Source organism: Lepidochelys kempii, chromosome 1 (genome assembly GCF_965140265.1).
Source record: "Lepidochelys kempii isolate rLepKem1 chromosome 1, rLepKem1.hap2, whole genome shotgun sequence".
NCBI lineage: Eukaryota > Metazoa > Chordata > Testudines > Cheloniidae > Lepidochelys > Lepidochelys kempii.
Window position 1 is genome coordinate 195,142,122 of NC_133256.1, and position 23,311 is coordinate 195,165,432.

At 42.0% G+C, this 23,311-nt stretch overlaps 1 protein-coding gene across 4 annotated transcripts in view; it reads right to left on the minus strand.

Annotated features, from left to right (window-relative positions):
• Positions 1–570: 570 nt before the first annotated feature.
• The window catches only part of ZPLD1 (zona pellucida like domain containing 1), an 84,222-nt gene continuing 61,481 nt past the window's right edge, over positions 571–23,311 (minus strand). For 3 of the 4 annotated variants that reach the window (XM_073306750.1, XM_073306729.1, XM_073306738.1), the window contains 6 exons: positions 20,291–20,388; positions 16,655–16,735; positions 14,961–15,132; positions 13,868–13,976; positions 6,083–6,112; positions 2,827–4,717 (listed from right to left, as the gene is read on the minus strand). In XM_073306750.1, the coding sequence (XP_073162851.1) occupies positions 4,542–4,717; positions 6,083–6,112; positions 13,868–13,976; positions 14,961–15,132; positions 16,655–16,735; positions 20,291–20,388 (666 nt within the window). In that variant the 3' untranslated portion in view covers positions 2,827–4,541. Of the gene's footprint in view, positions 656–1,441; positions 1,529–2,826; positions 4,718–6,082; positions 6,113–13,867; positions 13,977–14,960; positions 15,133–16,654; positions 16,736–20,290; positions 20,389–23,311 lie in introns of those variants that run through there. The other variant, XR_012154383.1, reaches the window with a different exon arrangement.

Below are 23,311 nucleotides of genomic sequence, written 5' to 3' on the forward strand. Positions count from 1 at the left end.
GGCAAGCCCCAACCTCGAACTGAACTATCATAGGCAAAATCCACCACACTGAGAACCCAAATTCTACTCTACTGTACGAGGAAGAACAAGAGTGATTATCTGACCCTAAGTTAATTCCCATTGTTTTTGAAAAATATGTCAAATACTTGGAATAATGGCAAGTGAGAGAAACTAACTTTAAAGGCTTGCTTTACAGGATCTGTGTTATTGTGTACCAGGCTGTACATATCTGATGTACTTCCACTAAGGTTACTGATACCACTGCTTGGTGCTCGCATGACATTACATGCATAAAGGTCATACATATTTTAAGGACATTGCTTCCATAAGCTATATCTAGCATTAGTACAGGAGGATGCGATCAACAAAATGTGCATTAATAAGACTTACCTCTTCTGGTTATTTTTATCTCCAATGGACAAGTGCACTCCCAAGAAGTGGACAAGTGTGCTCCCATGCGATGGTATGCAAAATAAATAAATAAACAAACATCCAATGCCAGATCAACACATGACAATAATAGTTTTCCATTGTTATATATCACTTGTCACCTGTAGATCGCAAAGTGCTTCACAAATGGGGTAGGGATTATCCCATTTGACAGATCAGGAAACTGAGGCACAAAACAGTTAAGTGCCTTGCCCATCAATAGGACCTGCAATAACAGAACCCAGGTTTGACTCCCAGCCTGGTACCTTGATCACATCCCCACTGACATGCATGGTGCAGTCATTAGAACATCATGCATTTTTCACTCACATAGCAGAACATATAACATGGGGCAATAGTTTGGGCGGGGGGGCGGTAAACCTGATATCGGACATTTTAATTAACTTGTCATCTACTAAGCAGAATACTTTTTACATGGAACTTTGTTGTACTATAGCAGCAGCACAATACCCAAGCTGCCAGCAGACCAGTGGGTGGTTCCTTGTTAACTATTTATGTATTTATCTATTTAACATAAATAGACATAAAAATTTATGTCTATTTACAACAATTCCCTTACGGTACTGTCCCTTCCAAGAGCTGAGATGGACTCAAAGATATAACAAACTTATTGAACTGATCACGGGTTATGCTTAGAATCTCTTCCCCCCCCCCCCCCCCCGCACCTCCAATAACAATGACTACTGTTTTTCAGTGGTGTTACCTGAATCATAAGAGAATGCTTAATGGACTGGAAACATGCCTTATGGTGAAAGACTCAAGAAGCTCAATCTGTTTAGTTTATCAAAGAGAAAAGATTAAAGGGTGACTTGCTCACAGTCTATAAAAACCTACATGGGGAAAAGAAATCTGATAATAGAAAGCTCTTCAGTCTACCAGACAAAGGTGTAACATGATCCAGTGGCTGAAAATTGAAACAAGACAAATTCAGACTAGAAAAAAGGTACAATTTTTTCCACAGTGAGGGTAATTAACCATTGGAACAATTTACCATTGGATATGGTGGATTCTCCATCTCTGCAAATTTTTAAATGAAGACTGGATCTTTTCTAGATGAGATGTTCTTCTTCAACCCCAGCTATTAGATTTGAGACAGGAATTAATTCATGGAAGTCCTATGGCCTACATTATACAGGAAGTCTGATTAAACCATCACAGTGGTTTCTTCTGGCCTTAAAAAAATAAATCTATGAATCATGATAAGCCTTGAAATCTGAATCTCACTCATTTCCTGCAAATCTCCAGTTTCTCCCTACTCCCCTTAGATTCACTATGATTATATGATGTTTGTTTAGATTAAGTCATAGTTAGAGCTCAGCCAGTAAAATGGTTTTTTGATTTAGTGGCCAAACCAAAGTATCTGAAAAAAATCATTTCAGGTTGCCCTGAAACAATGTTTCTGTTTTTCTTACGAAAACAAAAACAACCCACACAAAAAAATTTTGGGGTTGAACAAAGCATTTAATTCTGCCCAAAACTAAATGTTTCATTCTGAGATGGTTTTTTAACCACTTTTCTTTAATGAAATCTAGCTAAATTTCAAAACAAAAAGTCAAAATATTTAATTTTTAACATATCAAAATGAATATTTTGACTTTTTTTTGCATTCCCCCCCCACACTTTTCCGCAGAAATTATTAGCTGAATTGATGAGAATTCATGAACAGTTCCCATTTTTAGGCAAATAAACTATTCAGCCAAAATAAAATAAAATAAAACATTTCACCCAGCTCTAGTCACAATATAAGAAATTTACTTAGATTAAACATGTGATCCCAATTTTCACCTCTGTAGGATTAAGTATTTTAATTTGAAACAGAATCAAGACAATAACCATAGCCGACTGGTGCCTCCCCATATTGGAGGGGAACAATCTAAAGGGGAGGACATGTGATCGCTCACGTGCCTCCTGTGCCCAGTGACCTCACTGCCCTGTGCCCATCCCGGGCCACCGCGCTCACCCCACCCACGTTAACTGCAGCAGGGGTTCCAGTCTTCTCTCCCTGTGCCTCCTCCCTGCATGTTCGGCCGCTCTCCCTGGCAGCCGGGCAGGGAATGAGACGAAGCCGCTTCTGCCTGAGAGAGCCTGGCGGGGAGGCAGCGGTGGCCCTCTCCCTGCCCAGGCTCGGCTGCCAGGGACAGAAGCAGAGCATGCCACGGGGGAGGAGCAGGGAAAGGATAGAGCCCCTCTCTCTCCCACTCCCAGCAGGCCAATCTGTGGGAACATTTGACCCCCACTATGTCCCCTCCTACATGTTGCCTCTAAGAAAGACATTCAGACAAATATTTCTTCTGATATTTTTCAGTTTATTCTATTAAACAATCATGTTTTACATGTCATCAGACCTAACCCCTGAAGTGCAAAAAATTGTTTCTGAGGTATTAAGACTGGAGGAAAACATGCACAGTGTTGTTGTTAAAGACCCTACACTACAACAGCTGGATAATTTCTGAACAGGCCTTTATACAGCATTGTCTAGATCAAAGAAGAGTGATATATGACATATCTGTATTTGCATTTAGTCTTGAGATTCAGAGACCCCTGAACATTAACCACTTCTGTCGCATCACAGAAAGCACACACATGATTAATACGGGAAAAAGTGATAAATAACAATGAGGTGCTGCTGAGCCAATATGTACAGTACATGGTAAATGAAGTTAAGAGTTTACTTACTGAGACTAGACCCAAATCCTAACTAACTGTTTAGCAATCAAATTAATATATCTACTGTATCTACCACTGCCACGCTTGTCATCAGTACCAATATCCTCTTCCAGATTCCTGGATAGATGTACCTAAATTCCTATTCATAGACACCTATTGAAAGGGACACATGATAATTCACACTTAATTCAGATGATCTGAGGTTTATCAGATTAGCTGGAGCTGAGAGTTTGGTAAGGCACGTGGCCTGTTCTTGCAAGGATTTTCCCCAAACAGGGAGGAAGTCTAGCTCATGGGGAAAACAGCCAAAGGGAAGCATCACTCTGTGGAAAGCTCTGGGTGGAAAGACCACCTTATTTTTTGAACTGTGCAACTGATATGACAGAATTGGTCCTTTCAAATTACTTCAGTGGAGTTTTTGCTCAAACTGCAGAGTTTGGCCCTAAAACATCCTTTTGGCTGGAAAAGTGTTGGGGTTTTTTGTTGTTGTTCGAGGGTGGGAGGGTTGTTTTGTTTTAGAAATAAAGGAATAAACTCTTTCCACCCTAGGATGTCCATGACAGCAGAGTTTAACTCAAGGCAATAGCAGTGCTGACTGCATTTAAGTAAGTCTTAGCAAAAATTGAACAACTGATGATGCAGGCAAGCTCCTGTTAAAGTTGTCAAAGACTTCCCTGTGAGAGTTTTTTGTCTGAGTGAACGACAGGATTGTACCCAGGAAACGGCTTTGAATTTTCAGCACTAAACAATTTGACAGACAGATACCATGCCAAATTTTGACTCTCCTTACACTGTGTGCAATCCCACTGAATTCAATGGAATTAGAAGACAGAGCAGACTTCTGCCCACTCTGTCATATGACCCCATTTCCAAATGAATGATAATCACCGTCCACTTATTTTGATTCTTTCTGCAGTTATTTTTAATCCAGATAGAAAATAAAAATGTAGGTTCTGAGCTACAATAATTTGCTTGATAAGGTCCCACAATAAAGTAGGAAAATACACAAAAAAGGTAAAAGTAGAGGCAGTCTTTATCAAAGGTGGTGGTTAAATGTGAATGTGGCAGGTTGGCCAGGTCTGGTTTAATAATGGTGTATTTAAAGGTGTTTTATCTTAAGCATCTTTAAATTTTAAGACCCTGGTTGACAGTGAGACAGTAGGACACCAATTTTATTGTCAGTACACCCACAGGCAAAATGTTCAATAGTCTGATCACAAACACAAATGAGAAGAATTACGTAGGATTCTTGCCATCACTATGACTGTTTAGCTATACAATAAAGTCTACAACACTACAAATAAGACTAGCTGAAGTTTGATACTGGCAGAATGTTGCCTTGGTAAATTTATAACATAAGTGTATTTCATGGACAACGAAGGCAATCCCCCACCCCCAGAACAAGTGCAAATTAATTGTCCCTTTTAGTTGAAAACTGGGTTTCGTATGCCACCCAGAACTGAGCTGCTGGGCCATTTCCTGTGCAGGAGGGTGAGGGAACATACAAAAAAGAAAATGCTCATAATCCCTAGAATGACTATTCCTGAAATCAGTGCACTGGTGACTGAGTTCAGCTGGAAAGGAGGTCCATTTGGATGAGCTGCAAGGGAAAAAAAAGGCACAGAAAGGTCTCATCAGAATCTCTCTCTGCAGAGCTGGGTCTTCCTGCCACAATGCCTTTATATACAAAAATTACAGTTAACAGGCTGATACTGAACTGCACATTAAGTCTATCTAATGTATTTAGGGAGCGGCTGCAGGTGCATAGCTCCTTCACACGCACATTCACCATGATGGGTGTGGGTATAAGACAAGAGGACAATATTTAACGCATAAGATGATCTGAACTCCATACTCAGGTGTGCAGGATGTCAGCTGACAGGAACCCTAAATCTTTCTATTTAATGCTAGGTTTCTCTTTTACATGATTTTATTATGGAGGAGGGACTTTAACATGCTTCTGGAGTCCCCACCATTCAAATGTTGGAGGAAGGGAGAGGAAGGGGGGAACTAGGGGAGGTTGGAGGAAGGGAGAACTAGGGGGGGTTCTTTCCCAGTTGCCTTAGACTTCAGGAGGGATAGCAGCTGAATTTTGTTACATGGGTCCCTAGTAAATATTGACAAAGAGTGATCAGCCAGACAACAGTAACCGAGAAACCAGGAATGCACTACAGATGTATTTCTCCACCCAAAAGAATTCCAGGTGACCAGGAGGAGGAGCACTCTGACAATCTGCAGACCTCCTCCCCCATATACTAGCCCATATTTTTTCCATACAGCCTACTTCCTCAACCACCAGAGCAGAAGCATTGGGCTCTGTAACATAAGAATGGCCATACTGGGTCAGTCCAAAGGTCCATCTAGCCCAGTATCCTGTCTTCTGACAGCGGCCAATGCCAGGTGTCCCAGAGGGAATGAACAGAACAGGTAATCCTCAAGTGATCCATCTCCTGATACTCATTCCCATCTGCCTTACCACAGACCATTTGTGTGGTTCCTATGGTTACATCCAGGAGAAAGGTCAGGGACTACAGGAACTGAAACAGGATTTTTACCTTTTTGAGCTGTGAAGCCTGCCAGGCTAGGCTGCCCCATAATGACCATTTTGTGGTTCAATTCATCTGTAGTAGGAAATGACTTTATTGCTTAAACCTGCCATTTGGCTTCTGGCAGTTGCACTGTTTCCTAATGTGCCATAGCAGCATAAATAGGGTTGCATTTGATCTGTAATTTTAGTTCCATAGTAGAGATTGGAATTTGTTAAACTGTTGGGCACATGAACTTAACGGAGCATTCCAGATTTATCAATTGCTTTCTTTAGAACACATTCATATTTTCTCCTTTTAAATTAATGGTAATAAGGAAAACTTCAACACATAGCTGAATCCAAATGGTTTACCCACTCATTAGTGTAGCACTCCTGTAACACCCCTCTTTTGTGTTTCTCTTATTCTGATTAACTTACCTAGCTGTGAATTGTTGGTTGGTGTCTCATCTGTATAAAAATATAAAAATGGAGCTATTATATTTTACAGATATCAATATTTGCATCCTCTCTTCACTCCCACTAAAACCAGACAAACATAAAGCTAGGACTATCCTAAAACTCAACAACTGTGTTGGCAATGGTGGCTTGTCACAATCAATGTCTCTGATCAAGTCAGGCTAGGAACATTAACTATAAGAAGCTTCCTAATTTTTACTGCGAGGATATTGGTCTAATGCACCACTTATTACTCTGCCAAAAAAAAAATCTTTATCAAGGTCCAGTTATCTGAACGTGTTGCTAATTGTCTTCTGTCCCATTTCATAAAAAATATGATCCAAAACAATGTAGCAGGAACTACTTCTTCTCACCATGTGCTGTACTAGGGGGAAGGAGCTCTGCGATAGTGGGGATACTTTATCTTCATTTCATTAAGGAAATCTGCGACTAGAAAGCATTAGAAAACTTCTCCTCCACACACACTTTTTTCTTGACAGGAGCACAGAGGGATGAGTTTATGTTTTTAGGGATAAGTTTATGTTTTTTCCCTAATTTTCACTTACACCTCATTGTCGGTCCTGAAACTAAATATCTTATCTTTGTTTGGTTTTGCTTTTCTGTTTGTAAGCCTCAATCACAGCTCAAAAGTACATTTATTTCAAGGTCCTGACTTGTATTTATTTTTAACTAGGATATACAATGGCTTTCATTCTTTTTTTTTTAAACACTTTTGCCTTCAGAAGTAGATAACTATTTTGTTTCTGTACACAGAGAAAAAGCCACGTATTTTGTCTAAAATGATTTATTATAGATAAACAAACAAGTGCAAGGTCTCTGTGAAAGAGCACAGTGTTAAAATAGCTTAAACATACATGAGACAGACAGTCACAAGCAGCAGCAATCCTATGTAACTATCTAGGTTTCTATATGGCTCCTCATAACCATAATACCTGACAGCTCTACAATCATTAATAGATTTTAGCCTCAAGGTAGGGAAGTACCCTTCTGCACATTTCACAAAAGGGAAACTGAGGCACAAGGTAGATTAAATGAGTTGCCCAAAGTCACACTGGAAACTTGTGGCAGTCAGGAACTGAACACAGGCCTCCTGAGTCATAGTCCAGTGCTTCATATACCCAACTATCTTTCCTATCTGTGCAACCTAAAAGCCAGAAATAAAAGTAAAATGGTCCTCTATATATTCCATAAAATATTTGAATTCCATTTCTGAAATAGATGACAATTGCAAAATGATTATTTCCCCTTTTCATATCTATTCATGGCTAAACTAGAGCTAAGCAAAGAATTTTCAACAATCATGTATTGAAAGAATTTAGCCACCTCTTCTGCTCATGGAATATCCATGAACATTCTGTGGTTTACTTGAATGTATTCAATATCCAAAGGCAATTGATTAATATTTTTCTATTTTTGTAAACCTATGTAGATTGATCCCAAATATTTGAAATTTGAGCTGTATTGCTTATGACTGCTCAAATAAATCCTGTGGTCTTGTTTCTGTTCCCTGATTGAATGATCATGTGTGGTGCAAAATAAGTGCAAATCTGAAAATTCAGTTTCCTCATGTTTGCAACTCTGAAATTAGTTTTCCCCAGATATTTTTAAACTAACTGAACATTCATAAAAAGTGAACTCAAAAGGGCCATGAGAATGGCCGAAGTAAATGCCTTATCTACTTCAAATATGTGCAGAATTTTTTGGCATTATTCATCCAATTCTACTTAAAAAAAAAAAAAACTTTTCTAACCAAGCACCTACAAAAAACTGAATACATTCCCAATTCTCTATGGGCAAATTTCTCCTCTTGCATATCCATGCATCCACCACTACACAGCAAACAGAGACAAATTAGTCCTCAAGTCCTAATAATTCTTTTCCCTCTATGGGAATACATTCTGCTCTCAGTTTCATTGGTTTCAGTCCAGATCGACTCCACTGAAACCACTGACCCAATGACAGTTACTTACATCCATCCAACAGCAGAATTTGGCTCAAAATGTTTTATCTTTACTAGTTAGCACAGGTATTCACAAAATGAATGCTTCTCAGAAATTCGAAGATGTATTTGAAACACTTTAAAATTCTAGGAGAACAGAAATCAGTGGAATTACACTCTGGATAGGTACCAGTTTAAGTGAGAACAGAATCTGGGCAACTGTCTTTAAACTGAAAACCTGAACTGTTTGCCTCAGGCTCTATTTACAGCTGAAAGCTGAGCAAAAAGTATATTACCAACACAAGTCACACTTAATGTCATTAAAGTTACATCTACACTGCAAAAAACGGTGTGTTCTTTACTCGTCCTATCTAAGGGTATGTCTACACTACGAAATTAGGTCGAATTTATAGAAGTCATTTTTTTAGAAATCGGTTTTATATATTTGAGTGTGTGTGTCCCCACAGAAAATGCTCTAAGTGCATTAAGTGCATTAACTCGGTGGAGTGCTTCCATAGTACCGAGGCTAGAGTCGACTTCCGGAGTGTTGCACTGTGGGTAGCTATCCCACAGTTCCCGCAGTCTCCGCTGCCCATTGGAATTCTGGGTTGAGATCCCAATGCCTGATGGGGCTAAAACATTGTCACGGGTGGTTCTGGGTACATATCATCAGGCCCCTGTTCCCTCCCTCCCTCTGTGAAAGCAAGGGCAGACAATCGTTTCGCGCCTTTTTTCCTGAGTTACCTGTGCAGACGCCATACCACGGCAAGCATGGAGCCCGCTCAGCTAACCGTCACCATATGTCTCCTGGGTGCTGGCAGACGGGGTACTGCATTGCTACACAGTAGCAGCAACCCATTGTCTTGTGGCAGCAGACGGTGCAATAGGACTGGTAGCCGTCGTCGTCATGTCAGAGGTGCTCCTGGCCACGTCGGCCGGGAGCGCCTGGACAGACATGGGCACAGGGACTAAATTTGGAGTGACTTGATCAAGTCATTCTCTTTAGTCCTGCAGTCAGTCCTATTGAACCATCTTATGGTGAGCAGGCAGGCGATACGGACTGCTAGCAGTCCTATTGCATCATCTTCTGCCGGGCAGCCATGAGATGTGGATGGCTTGCAGTCCTTCTGCACCGTCTGCTGCCAGCCAAAGATGTAAAAGATAGATGGAGTGGATCAAAACAAGAAATAGACCAGATTTGTTTTGTACTCATTTGCTTCCCCCCTCCCCCGTCTAGGGGACTCATTCCTCTAGGTCACACTGCAGTCACTCACAGAGAAGGTGCAGCGAGGTAAATCTAGCCACGTATCAATCAGAGGCCAGACTAACCTCCTTGTTCCAATAAGAACAATAACTTAGGTACACCATTTCTTATTGGAACCCTCCGTGAAGTCCTGCCTGAAATACTCCTTGATGTAAAGCCACCCTCTTTGTTGATTTTAGCTCCCTGAAGCCAACCCTGTAAGCCATGTCATCAGTCGCCCCTCCCTCCGTCAGAGCAACGGCAGACAATCATTCCCCGCCTTTTTTCTGAGTGGACGCCATACCAAGGCAAGCATGGAGGCCGCTCAGCTCACTTTGGCAATTAGGAGCACATTAAACACCACACACATTATCCAGCAGTATATGCAGCACCAGAACCTGGCAAAGCCATACCGGGCGAGTAGGCGACGTCAGCGCGGTCGCGTGAGTGATCAGAACATGGACACAGATTTCTCTGAAAGCATGGACCCTGCCAATGCATGCATCATGGTGCTAATGGGGCAGGTTCATGCTATGGAACGCCAATTCTGGGCTCAGGAAACAAGCACAGATTGGTGGGACCGCATAGTGTTGCAGGTCTGGGACGATTCCCAGTGGCTGCGAAACTTTCGCATGCGTAAGGGCACTTTCATGGAACTTTGTGACTTGCTTTCCCCTGCCCTGAAGCGCATGAATACCAAGATGAGAGCAGCCCTCACAGTTGAGAAGCGAGTGGCGATAGCCCTGTGGAAGCTTGCAACGCCAGACAGCTACCGGTCAGTTGGGAATCAATTTGGAGTGGGCAAATCTACTGTGGGGGCTGCTGTGATGCAAGTAGCCCATGCAATCAAAGATCTGCTGATATCAAGGGTAGTGACCCTGGGAAATGTGCAGGTCATAGTGGATGGCTTTGCTGCAATGGGATTCCCTAACTGTGTTGGGGCCATAGACGGAACCCATATCCCTATCTTGGCACCGGAGCACCAAGCCGCCAAGTACATAAACCGCAAGGGGTACTTTTCAATAGTGCTGCAAGCACTGGTGGATCACAAGGGACGTTTCACCAACATCAACGTGGGATGGCCAGGAAAGGTACATGACGCTCGCATCTTCAGGAACTCTGGTCTGTTTCAAAAGCTGCAGGAAGGGACTTTATTCCCAGACCAGAAAATAACTGTCGGGGATGTTGAAATGCCTATAGTTATCCTTGGGGACCCAGCCTAGCCCTTAATGCCATGGCTCATGAAGCCGTACACAGGCAGTCTGGACAGTAGTCAGGAGCTGTTCAACTACAGGCTGAGCAAGTGCAGAATGATGGTAGAATCTGCATTTGGACGTTTAAAGGCGCGCTGGCGCAGTTTACTGACTCGCTTAGACCTCAGCGAAACCAGTATTCCCACTGTTATTACTGCTTTCTGTGTGCTCCACAATATCTGTGAGAGTAAAGGGGAGACATTTATGGCGGGGTGGGAGGTTGAGGCAAATCGCCTGGCTGCTGGTTACGCGCAGCCAGACACCAGGGCAGTTAGAAGAGCACAGAAGGGCGCGGTACGCATCAGAGAAGCTTTGAAAACCAGTTTCATGACTGGCCAGGCTACGGTGTGAAAGTTCTCTTTGTTTCTCCTTGATGAAACCCCCCGCCCCTTGGTTCACTCTACTTCCCTGTAAGCTAACCACCCTCCCCGCCTTCCTTCGATCACCACTTCCAGAGGCAATAAAGTCATTGTTGCTTCACATTCATGCATTCTCTATTCATTCATCACACAAATAGGGGGATGACTACGAAGGTAGCCCAGGAGGGGTGGTGGAGGAGGGAAGGAAAATGCAACACAGCACTTTAAGCACAGCACTTTAAAAGTTTATAACTTTAAAATTTATTGAATGCCAGCCTTCTTTTTTTTTGGGCAATCCTCTGTGGTGGAGTGGCTGGTTGGCCGGTGGCCCCCCCACTGCGTTCTGGGGCGTCTGGGTGTGGAAGCTATGGAACTTGGGGAGGAGGGCGGTTGGTTACACAGGGGCTGTAGTGGCAGTCTGTGCTCCAGCTGCCTTTGCTGCAGCTCAGCCATACACTGGAGCATACCAGTTTGATCCTCCAGCAGCCTCAGCATTGAATCCTGCCTCCTCTCATCACGCTGCTGCCACATTTGAGCTTCAGCCCTGTCTTCAGCCTGCCACTTACTCTCTTCAGCCCGTCACCTCTCCTCCCGGTCATTTTGTGCTTTCCTGCACTCTGACATTATTTGCCTCCATGCATTCGTCTGTGCTCTGTCAGTATGGGAGGACAGCATGAGCTCAGAGAACATTTCATCTCAAGTGCGTTTTTTTTTTCTTTCTAATCTTCACTAGCCTCTGGGAAGGAGAAGATCCTGATATCATTGAAACACATGCAGCTGGTGGAGAAAAAAAAAGGGACAGCGGTATTTAAAAAGACACATTTTATAAAACAGTGGCTACACTCTTTCAGGGTAAACCTTGCTGTTAACATTACATATATAGCACATGTGCTTTCGTAACAAGGTCACATTTTGCCCTCCCCCCACTGCGTGTCTACCCCCTCAACCCTCTCTCCTCCCCGTGGCTAACAGCGGGGAACATTTCTGTTCAGCCGCAGGCAAACAGCCCAGCAGGAATGGGCTCCTCTGAGTGTCCCCTGAAGAAAAGCACCCTATTTCAACCAGGTGACCATGAATGATATCTCAATCTCCTGAGGATAACACAGAGAGATAAAGAATGGATGTTGTTTGAACGCCAGCAAACATACACTGCAATGCTTTGTTGTACAATGATTCCCGAGTACGTGTTACTGGCCTGGAGTGGTAAAGTGTCCTACCATGAAGGACGCAATAAGGCTGCCCTCCCTAGAAACCTTTTGCAAAGGCTTTGGGAGTACATCCAGGAGAGCCACGAATGCCACGGCAAATTAATCCTTTCACATGCTTGCTTTTAAACCATGTATAGTATTTTAAAAGGTACACTCACCGGAGGTCCCTTCTTCGCCTGCCGGGTCCACGAGGCAGCCTTGGGTGGGTTTGGGGGGTACTGGCTCCAGGTCCAGGGTGAGAAACAGTTCCTAGCTGTCGGGAAAACCGGTTTCTCCACTTGCTTGCTGTGAGCTATCTACAACCTCATCATCATCATCTTCTTCGTCCCCAAAACCTGTTTCCGTGTTGCCTCCATCTCCATTGAAGGAGTCAAACAACACGGCTGGGGTAGTGGTGGCTGAACCCCCTAAAATAGCATGCAGCTCATCATAGAAGCGGCATGTTTGGGGCTCTGACCCGGAGTGGCCATTCGCCCCTCTGGTTTTCTGGTAGGCTTGCCTCAGCTCCTTCAGTTTCACGCGGCACTGCTTCGGGTCCCTGTTACGGCCTCTGTCCTTCATGCCCTGGGAGATTTTGACAAAGGTTTTGGCATTTCGAAAACTGGAACGGAGTTCTGATAGCACGGATTGCTCTCCCCATACAGCGATCAGATCCCGTACCTCCCATTCAGTCCATGCTGGAGCTCTTTTGCGATTCTGGGACTCCATCATGGTCACCTCTGCTGATGAGCTCTGCATAGTCACCTGCAGCTTGCCACGCTGGCCAAACAGGAAATGAGATTCAAAAGTTCGCGGTTCTTTTCCTGTCTACCTGGCCAGTGCATCTGAGTTGAGAGTGCTGTCCAGAGCGGTCATAATGGAGCACTCTGGGATAGCTCCCGGAGGCCAATACCGTCGAATTGTGTCCACAGTACCCCAAATTTGACCCGGCAAGGCCGATTTAAGCGCTAATCCACTTGTCGGGGCGGAGTACGGAAATCAATTTTAAGAGCCCTTTAAGTCGAAATAAAGGGCTTCATCGTGTGGACGGGTGCAGGTTTACATCGATTTAACGCTGCTAAATTCGACCTAAAGTCCAAGTGTAGACCAGGGCTAAATTGGGTTAAAATAGCAGTGAATGCACAGCCATTTGTGTTTTAACTTAGGTTAGCAGCCCTATAGGCTTTAATTCAAACTTTTAAAGTGAGTTAAGAGCTAAGTTGCTGTGTCTTCACTGCTAATTTAAATCAAGTGAGCTAACCCTAGTTAAGAACACACCATTTTTGGCAGTGTAGATATACCCTAAGATGGAAGTGGAAGAGCCAGGCAAGAGAAGGAGTAGTTAATGTTAAAGTGGGTATTCATTAGCTTCTAAACAATTTTTTCCATTTTGTGGCTTTCCCATCTTGAGCTCTGATTTTAAGCAAAATGAATCAGGCTAATTTTTTTCTGCGTTAGATGGGTGCACCTTCCGTTATCTTCAGTGGAAGCTGCATCTGTATGGGCAATGGAATTTAGCCTATTGAGTTTAGGTGTTTATGGCAGCCTCAGACACATGCACATAACCCACAATGACTTCATTGGGTGTTTTGAATGCATATATGACCAAAACAATTGGCTCAGAACTTTTACATGAAAGTTTAGCCGTAGGAATAGACCCAAATAAGTTAGCTGGGTTTTTTAGCTGAGTCACTGCAAACTCTCAAACAGCAAAGCATTGTTTTTTAAATTCCTGCAATATACAGAAATGTTTGAGAATTCCTACCGCTCCTTGTAATGATGGGGCCAGCAGAGATTACAGCATTTCCAGAGGTGCTCTGAGGTCTCCAAGTTGTTCTCTTAACAGCATCTCTTCTTTCTCTGTTACTGCAAATCTGAGAAGTTAATCAAAATCACAGTTTCAGAGTGGAGTAGAATTATTGCCTTCCTGTGCTTCCATATTTAATGCCAGCTCTTTTAAAAAGTGATACTACAACTTTATTTCTTGTATGTATTCAATTACTTTGCAATAAAAAGAGATGCAATACCTCCTAAGAGTGCATGTTGTAAATGATTGGCTTCCAGTTGTATTTTGCCTCATTTCATTTATGGAACTGCATTGAGCTCATGTACAATATCCATATTACTGTATAATAAACTTTTCAGTAATTAATTTCCTGAAATAAAATTTCATCAAAATAGACATGTTCCCACAGGAAGTTTGAGTTTCAACAAAATGGCATTTTCTGATGGAAGAATGTTCCATCAGAATATTTTTGACCAGCTCTGCTGCTAGGCAAAGGGTATTAAAGACTCATATACTCTACCCACTAAATAGGCACAGGAGGGGGAAGTGATAGTGCAACTTTCCCCTGAACACCCTATGAATGTTCTTCAACTTTGTCTTGTGGGGATCACATCTAGAAATGAGTGGATAGGTCAGGCTAAGGCTCAAACTCATTCTCTATCCTTGAGCTTTCTAGGAGCTATCCTAAGACCACCAGCTCATTTTTCATAAACTATCTGAATGGCTTTCTGACAGTGGTCACCTTTGGTCTCTATCATCCGAGGCGTGATTTGACCCAGAGACTTAAAGGAGAACACTCCTTATGCCAAACCCAATTCCCCTCAGCTTTACAGTTCCCAGTGTTACGTCACACAATGGTGATGACATTGAAATGCCACTCTTCATTTGTTGCGTTCACATTCTCTAGAAACAAACAACAAGTTCAAACTCTAGGTGCTTTCTTCATTTGCACAGATGCCCTCCACCTCTCCTATCCATCTGCAAATTACAGGTGTAGAATGGCCCCACAGTTCTGCCTCTGGCACAGCACAGATTCATAAAGATTATTGACAGAGCTCCACCCAAAACTTACAGGTGCAAGAAAGGGGCAATCATCCGTTCTGCACAGCTTTGTCACACAATGGAGGAAGACTGTAGACATCTTCTGGTTCTTGTGCTTCACAAAGCGGAACACCTCAAAGGAAAACCGGCCCATCTGACTCTTGCCATTCTCAATTACAGTTGTCTGTGGGTCCTTGTCACAGCTAATTGGTATAAAAGATTAAAACTGGGATGACCATGTGTACCTCTGATTTTTAGCCCCTGAGAATAAAGGACTATAAGTAAAAAGATCAATGCTTAAGCTCTGTGCAAAACAAGAGAGTGCCATGATGTCCAAAATGGGCAGCTATGAGAGTCTCAAGTGTGCTATAGTACATCAAGGTCTAAGATGGCATGGCAGTGAGCACTGCTCAGATGCACAGGCAGGCAGAGAATGACAATGGACAAAAGGCACAGAGTCAGAATTACTCTTACAAACACTAAAAAGGATCTGTGTTCAAGAATGCCACATTTCCAATATTTTCTTTAGGTGATACACTTGTCTTAGACTGGAACACACAGGATGTGAGATAACTAGCTCTGATCCTGCAGTGTTTACACCCGTTGACATTAGTGAAAGTTATGCCAGAGCACAATTTTGTCCCATTGGTTTTGCATTCTTAGCGAATGCAGATAGGGACCCAACAATACTGACAATTGGAAATCAAGTCTGCTTGACATTGTATTTATAAGGGCACCCTGTCACAAACGGACCTGACCCTTTAAGAGGGTTCAGAGCTCAGCTGAACCTGTGCCAGATGTGGCCTGCCTCCCTATGTGGAGGTAATAAGTCCAGTCACCTGACTAGGAGCAGGTGACTAGGAGATGGGCCTGCTGGTGGGGGATGAAAAGAAGAGTCCTAGGACAAGAAAGAAGGCAACTGGTGGTGGCTGCTGAAAGGAGGGCTATAGCAGGAAGGAGAGCCACTATTGAAGAAGTCCACAAAGGGTATGTGTATGTCTCTCTCTCTCTCTCTCTCACATACACACACACACTTCTTTAAAGTGGTACTGAATTGTGTATTTTGCCACATCAAAACCAAATCCAAGGAAACTCAGCTCCAGGTTCCATTTAAATTCAAATCTCCAAATAATTATGAGACCTGAAACAAAAAGTTATCAGGTAAGCTCATTTATATAGATAAGCACCTCTGAACAAAGGTAGCAGCTCCATCAAGAGCCACTGATATGATTCAATCTGTGGGGTTGCTGAGACACCAAGCTGCTCTTTGCTATCCTTTAAGGTCCCGATTCAGGAAGCCATTTCCACTCAGGACAGCACCTAAGCTTGTGCTTCAGCACTTTCCTGAATTAGCACCTTAGACATGTTAGATGGTTATCATCTACCCACAGGGCATCCTCTCACTTGCATTAAAATAAATGTTAACAAATACATACCCATTGAAATTTGAGTAGAGGGCCCCTAGTATGTGCATGCAAAATGCCTATTTCTACACCTACATTGGTGCTCACAATTTTCATGCCTGTGCACACTTACCCAATATTTATGTCCAAAAATAGCTAGATTAATGACTAATAAATTATTTACAAGCATAGACATTGGACCTTCCTGAAAAACCTCATGCCTGTCAAGAAATGTAGCATCACACTATCATACAGAGGCTCATAATTGCGGTCTTAAAAGGAGGGCATTTACATACAAATGCTGGATTTGCAAAGTACCTACCTAAAGAAGAGATCGTATCGAAGCTCATCATTGGGATTACCAGATGGAGTGGTGTAACAATAGTCCATCAAAACATTCCATCTGCATGAGGAGCAAGATAATTGTCAAGGAAAAAGATTAAAAAAAAAAACCGAGGTACAAGTTGATAGTACTAGCTGATGAACTGAACCTACACAGTTATGTACAATTACGAGCCATGTATAGAATCCCTGCATTCTCACTGAGACCATTCTATGGCAGTATAATAGTTTTTATTTTTCTGCATTACTTACATTACTGCACAATGACTGTGCAGTGTATGAATGATACAATTTAACCAACATGGTTTTACTCCCATCTGTTCCACAGTAAAGAAGCTGTTACAAATCAGTGACCATATAGCACTTCAACGGGTATCACTTTGGTGCATATCATCTCCACTAAGAATTTCATGGCAGCATTGGACAGGATTCACATCACAGAATCATAGAATATCAGGGTTGGAAGGGACCTCAGGAGGTCATCTAGTCCAACCCCCTGCTCAAAGCAGGACCGATCCCCAGTTAAATCATCCCTGCCAGGGCTTTGTCAAGCCTGACCTTAAAAACTTCTAAGGAAGGAGACTCCACCACCTCCCTAGGTAACGCATTCCAGTGTTTCACCACCCTCCTAGTGAAAAAGTTTTTCCTAATATCCAATCTAAACCTCCCCCACTTGCAACTTGAGACCATTACTCCTCGTTCTGTCATCTGCTACCATTGAGAACAGTCTAGAGCCATCCTCTTTGGAACCCCCTTTCAGGTAGTTGAAAGCAGCTATCAAATCCCCCCTCATTCTTCTCTTCCGTAGACTAAACATCCCCTGTTCCCTCAGCCTCTCCCCATAACTCATGTGTTCCAGTCCCCTAATCATTTTTGTTGCCCTCCGCTGGACTCTTTCCAATTTTTCCACATCCTTCTTGTAGTGTGGGGCCCAAAACTGGACACAGTACTCCAGATGAGGCCTCACCAATGTCGAATAGAGGAGAACAATCACATCCCTCAATCTGCTGGCAATGCCCATACTTATACAGCCCAAAATGCCATTGGCCTTCTTGGCAACAAGGGCACACATATCCAGCTTCTCGTCCACTGTAACCCCTAGGTCCTTTTCTGCAGAACTGGTGCCGAGCCATTTGGTCCCTAGTCTGTAGCGGTGCATGGGATTCTTCTGTCCTAAGTGCAGGACTCTGCACTTGTCCTTGTTGAGCCTCATCAGATTTCTTTTGGCCCAATCTTCCAATTTCTCTAGGTCCCTCTGTATCCTATCCCTACCCTCCAGCGTATCTACCTCTCCTCCCAGTTTAGTGTCACCTGCAAACTTGCTGAGGGTGCAATCCACACCATCCTCCAGATCATTTATGAAGATATTGAACAAAACCAGCCCCAGGACCGACCCTTGGGACACTCCACTTGATACCGGCTGCCAGCTAGACATGGAGCCATTGATCACTACCCGTTGAGCCCGACAATCTAGCCAGCTTTCTATCCACCTTATAGTCCATGAATGTATGGGCATACTTCTTTAACTTGCTGGCAAGAATACTGTGGGAGACAGTGTCAAAAGCTTTGCTAAAGTCAAGGAACAACACGTCCACTGCTTTCCCTTCATCCACAGAACCAGTTATCTCGTCATAGAAGGCAATTAGATTAGTCAGGCATGACTTGCCCTTGGTGAATCCATGCTGACTGTTCCTGATCACTTTCCTCTCCTCTAAGTGCTTCAGAATTGATTCCTTGAGGACCTGCTCCATGATTTTTCCAGGGACTGAGGTGAGGCTGACTGGCCTGTAGTTCCCAGGATCCTCCTTCTTCCCTTTTTTAAAGATGGCCATACTGGGTCAGACCAATAGTCCATCTAGCCCAGTATCCTGTCTTCTGACTGTGGCCAATGCTAGGTGCTTCAGAGGGAATGAACAGAACGGGCAATCAAGTGATCTGTCCCCTGTCGCTCATTCCCAGTTTCCGGTAAACAGAGGCTAGGGACACTTCAGAGCATGGTTTTGCATCCCTGCCCATCCTGGCTAATATCCAATGATGGACCTATCTTCCAGGAACTTATCTAGTTCTTTTTTGAGCCCTGCTATAGTCTCGGCCTTCACAACATCGCAAAGAGTTTGAGAGGTTGACTGTGCATTGTGAGAAGAAATACTTCCTTTTGTTTGTTTTAAACCAGCTGCCTATTAATTTCATTGGGTGGCCCCTAGTTCTCGTATTATGAGAAGGAGTAAATAACACTTCCTTATTTACTTTCTCCACACCAGTCATAATTTTATAGACCTGTATCATATCCCCCCTTAGTTGTCTCTTTTCCTAGTTGAAAAGTCCCGGTCTTATTAATCTCTCCTCATATAGGAGCTGTTCCATACCCCTAATCATTTTTGTTGCCCTTTTCTGTACCTTTTCCAATTCCAATATATCTTTTTTGAAATATGACGAGCACATCTGCATACAGTATTCAAGATACGGGCATATGATGGATTTATATAGTGGCACTATGATATTGTCTATCTATCCCTTTCCTAGTGATTCCCAACTTTCTGTTTGCTTTTTTGACTGCCACTGCACATTGACTGGATGTTTTCAGAGAACTATCCACAATGACTCAAAGATTTCTTTCTTCAGTGGGTAACAGCTAATTTAGACCCTATCATTTTGTATGTATGTGTTGTTGGGATTATGTTTGCTAATGAGTATTACTTTGCATTTATCAACATTGAATTTCATCTGCCATTTTGTTGCCTAGTCTTTTGTGAGATCCTTTTGTAACTTTTGTAACTCTTCGCAGTCCATCTTGACTAGTTTTGTATCATCTGAAAATTTTGTCACTCACTGTTTACCCCTTTTTCCAGACCATTTATGAATATGTTGAACAGGACTGGTCCCAGAACAGACCCCTGGGGGACACCACTATTTACCTCTCTCCATTATGGAAACTGACCATTTATTCCTACACTTTTGTTTCCTTTCTTTCCTCCTCTTACAAAAGCTCCCTTGAGCTCAAGGAGAATCTTTGTTGATGATTACCAATAAAGGGCCTGTGACACATAGCAAAACAGATCTGATTCCGTCCAACAGAGGGAAGTGATTCACACAGATTAGTCATTTCATTACTTGTAAATAGGCTTGGAAGTATTAGATTTTTATCAGTAAACATGGATTTCACCTTACAGACACAAACCTACAAAAAAAATATTTCCATCGATAATACTCAAAATGTACAGGTAGAAAAGGTAAGAAAATGGCAGAACTTATTAGAGTTCAACGTAAGGATATTTACTTTGTATATTTTGACGCAATGTTCACAGTTTGTATTTTAACAGTTATAAAGATTTAACTTTTTGAATCTCAATGTGTACTGTTATTACATAATTGATTCTCCTATTGTTGAACACTCCCATAGTTTTCCACACCTGTAAAAATTTAAATTAATAAAAAGCAATGCTTGAAAATAATCAGTTATCCATCAAAATTATTTAAAAAAAATCAAATTCTACCAAGCCCCATAAAAGACGGTCAGAAAAAAAAAGCCATATATAATTATATATTTACACGGTGATTGATGCTGCTCAAGAGCTGCAAAAATTAGAAAGGGAAGAAACAATATCTTTTACTGTACCTGCCATCTAGGTTGGTTGCTCGCACTGCTGCATATATTTTTGTTTTCAAAGGTAAACCTATACTGGGGATAACCAGCAGCTGGCTGTAGGTTGAGTCCTGGAAAAACACACACACAGTTGCTGTAACACAATGGCAATACCAACACCTTGCAACACAGAAGCTTTTTTGGTCAGTTGGCTTAGTGGAAACAGCAGTGCTATCAAGTTTCGCAAAGTTCAAGGTTTGCCCTCAGACAATTAGAACAGATGTTTTGCTCTCCACAATGCAGCTTTAGTGGGAAATGACATGTTAAAAGTGTTAGATAACAAACAAAGATTGTATTTAAAAAATTACCTCCTTTCAAAAGCTCCATTACCAAACTAGTGTAAGTGTGTGTACAGAGAGAGAGAGAAAAATCACAGCTTGTACAATGTTGTAAAATGAATATGGAGTGTCAGACTGTGACAGGGTGCTGTTAGCAGTTATAAACTGAGCTCTTTGGAAGCCAGCACCCTGGTCACTTAGAATACCCATGGCACCGGGTATAGGTAGAGTGAAAGGGACTTCAGTAGTTTGGACTTGGAAGGGTAGAAACTTGCACCTGTACAGAACCTGATGAGCTAATGAGGTAATTAGCTCACCAACTGGGTACTCCTGAGAAGAAATCAAACTGTGTAAATAGCTGAACCAGGGAGCAGCAAGGGAGCATATCTCCTGCTATGTTGTGATGTACCTGGCGTATAAACAATCAAAGACACTTGGTGGATGTACCCCAGTGCTCTGTGTATGCTGCTAAATTCACAAAGAGGGCCTACCAGCCAAGGTTTCCAGGAACTGAAGTAGGAACTTGTTGACACAGACATAATTCAGCAATACACGACCCACTTTAGGGGGGGGGGACCAGACATCATTTAATATATTGCAGATGAGCAGTAGAAAGATGGGAGTGGTGGGGGAGGTTCAGCATATGGGAGAAAGGCCTCTAGTGGGAGATGAGGGTACCAAGACTCAGTCCACATTTTCAAAAAGTCCTGCCTTGCACAAGCTGTGTCGCAATAAAACCAGAATGGTGTAGCAGACACCAGAAAGTTTGGAAAATATTAAATTAAATGCGCAAAGCATGTGATTTTTCTAAAGGAATGAAAAACATAATTTGTAAACTTTCTACGTACTTCACTCCTATGGAAGTGTCCTTTCGAATATGAAAGAGAATGAGAGAAAACTGGCTACAGAACTTCTAAGCTAAGCGGTAGAATTTGATAGTGGGGTGTACTTCTCTGTTAAATTTGTATGTTGGCTAAGAGAATCTGTAGAAAAGATCTCACTCTTATTACGTCCTACAGATTTTTGGAGTAATTTCTACAGATCGCTATTGGTTTAGGCTGAGAATTTCAAAGGAGTCTAAAGACAGGTTTTGTACTGCAATTGTGAGGGGCGACTGCAACATGTGTAGCTAAATTTGATCAAGCTATCTTGTTAAATATATCTGCAGCAGCACAGACCATGGCATGGGCTAGTTGCCTGAGTTTTTACCCAGGGACGAAGAAGGGATTGTACGTGGGCAGCTAGCCTGTGGCACGGCCTGTGCTGCCATGACAACAGTGCTATTTTTAGCAAACTAATTAGAGCAAAGCTAACTCAGTATCTGAGCTACACATGCTGCAGTCACCCCAAGGATTTATACACGGGTATCTAAATCACTTAGGCTCCTTTGAAAATCCAAGCCTTAATCCCTATTAGTCTCTTTACATCTTTTCCATAATGGTTAGTTTTGTGCTTGCGTTCATAAATTTTGCAGATGGATTAACACACGGCAAAGGCACGAAGTAGCACAACAGAACAAATGAAAACATCAACAAGTCAGGGGGGAGAGAGGGGAGGAATTAAGGATAACAATTTTAAACATCAGAGAAATAAGTGACAAAAAACAAACAGCCTGTCTAAAGTGTTCAAACATAGGTGTCTGAACTTAGGCACCTAAATCCTTCTGGGCACCTAAAAAAGTGATTTGATTTTCACAGCCTCAAATGCACAACACCTTTGACAAGCAGGACTCTTATGTACTTAAATATGGCTTTAAATGTCTATTTTTGGGGTCTGCATTTGTAAACGTTGGTCTTTAATATCAGGAGCAAAATATACTGTATAGCTCATCTATGTACAAGTTCCTAAAAATAGTTACAATTACTAAGATTATCTTAATACTTTGTGTTTGGTTGCTTTTTCATGCTTCTGTGAATTGCAGTATTTCTTCTAGGAGCATCTCACAAGATCAAAACTCAGAGTCAAACACCAATGACTTCATTCTTAATCACTTGAATACCTTGGATCTGACATTACTGACTACAGTTGGGCAGGATCAGGCCCTTTAAACTTGGGCACTTCATTCAAGGGCATATTCCAGCATGATATTTATTTTATTCTTCTCTCACTGCAGAAACGGTGAATGGCTCTTCCTATCCACTATACAATTCCTGTAGTTTTGAGGAATTTGGCTCTCTCTCCTTTTTACTACATATTTATTTAAAAATGGGAGAAATATAATCTTCATTTTAATCTGTTTTTAAGAACTCTGCTCTACCAAATGACAAACTTACAAACGTGAATTTTAAAAAAAATGCCTTTGGAAAATGTCCTGTTACAATATTTATAGCTCATTATATTCCAAGAAAAAAGCATTGACTTTTAAATCAGTTGCATGAATTATAATTCAGCATCCCGATGGCATGAATAATAAAGCCAAAAAAATCAGATTCATAATTTACAAAAACGTTGCTTGATAGATTGAAAAATTGATATTTAAATCAGGTATTTAAAATGTATGAATAAAAATTTTAATCAACAAAAATTATTTCAGAAATGAATGTAGCTGTTATAAATAGACGTCTGCACATTTTTTACGTTTTACTGTCGTTGTCCAGATTTACATAATAAAAGTTTACACAGTGATGTGTATTCAAACCCAATTTCTGAAAAAGTATGAGAGAAGTGTCAGCAGCCAAATGCTGTTATTAAAAATATTAACCCATGAAGTCTCCAA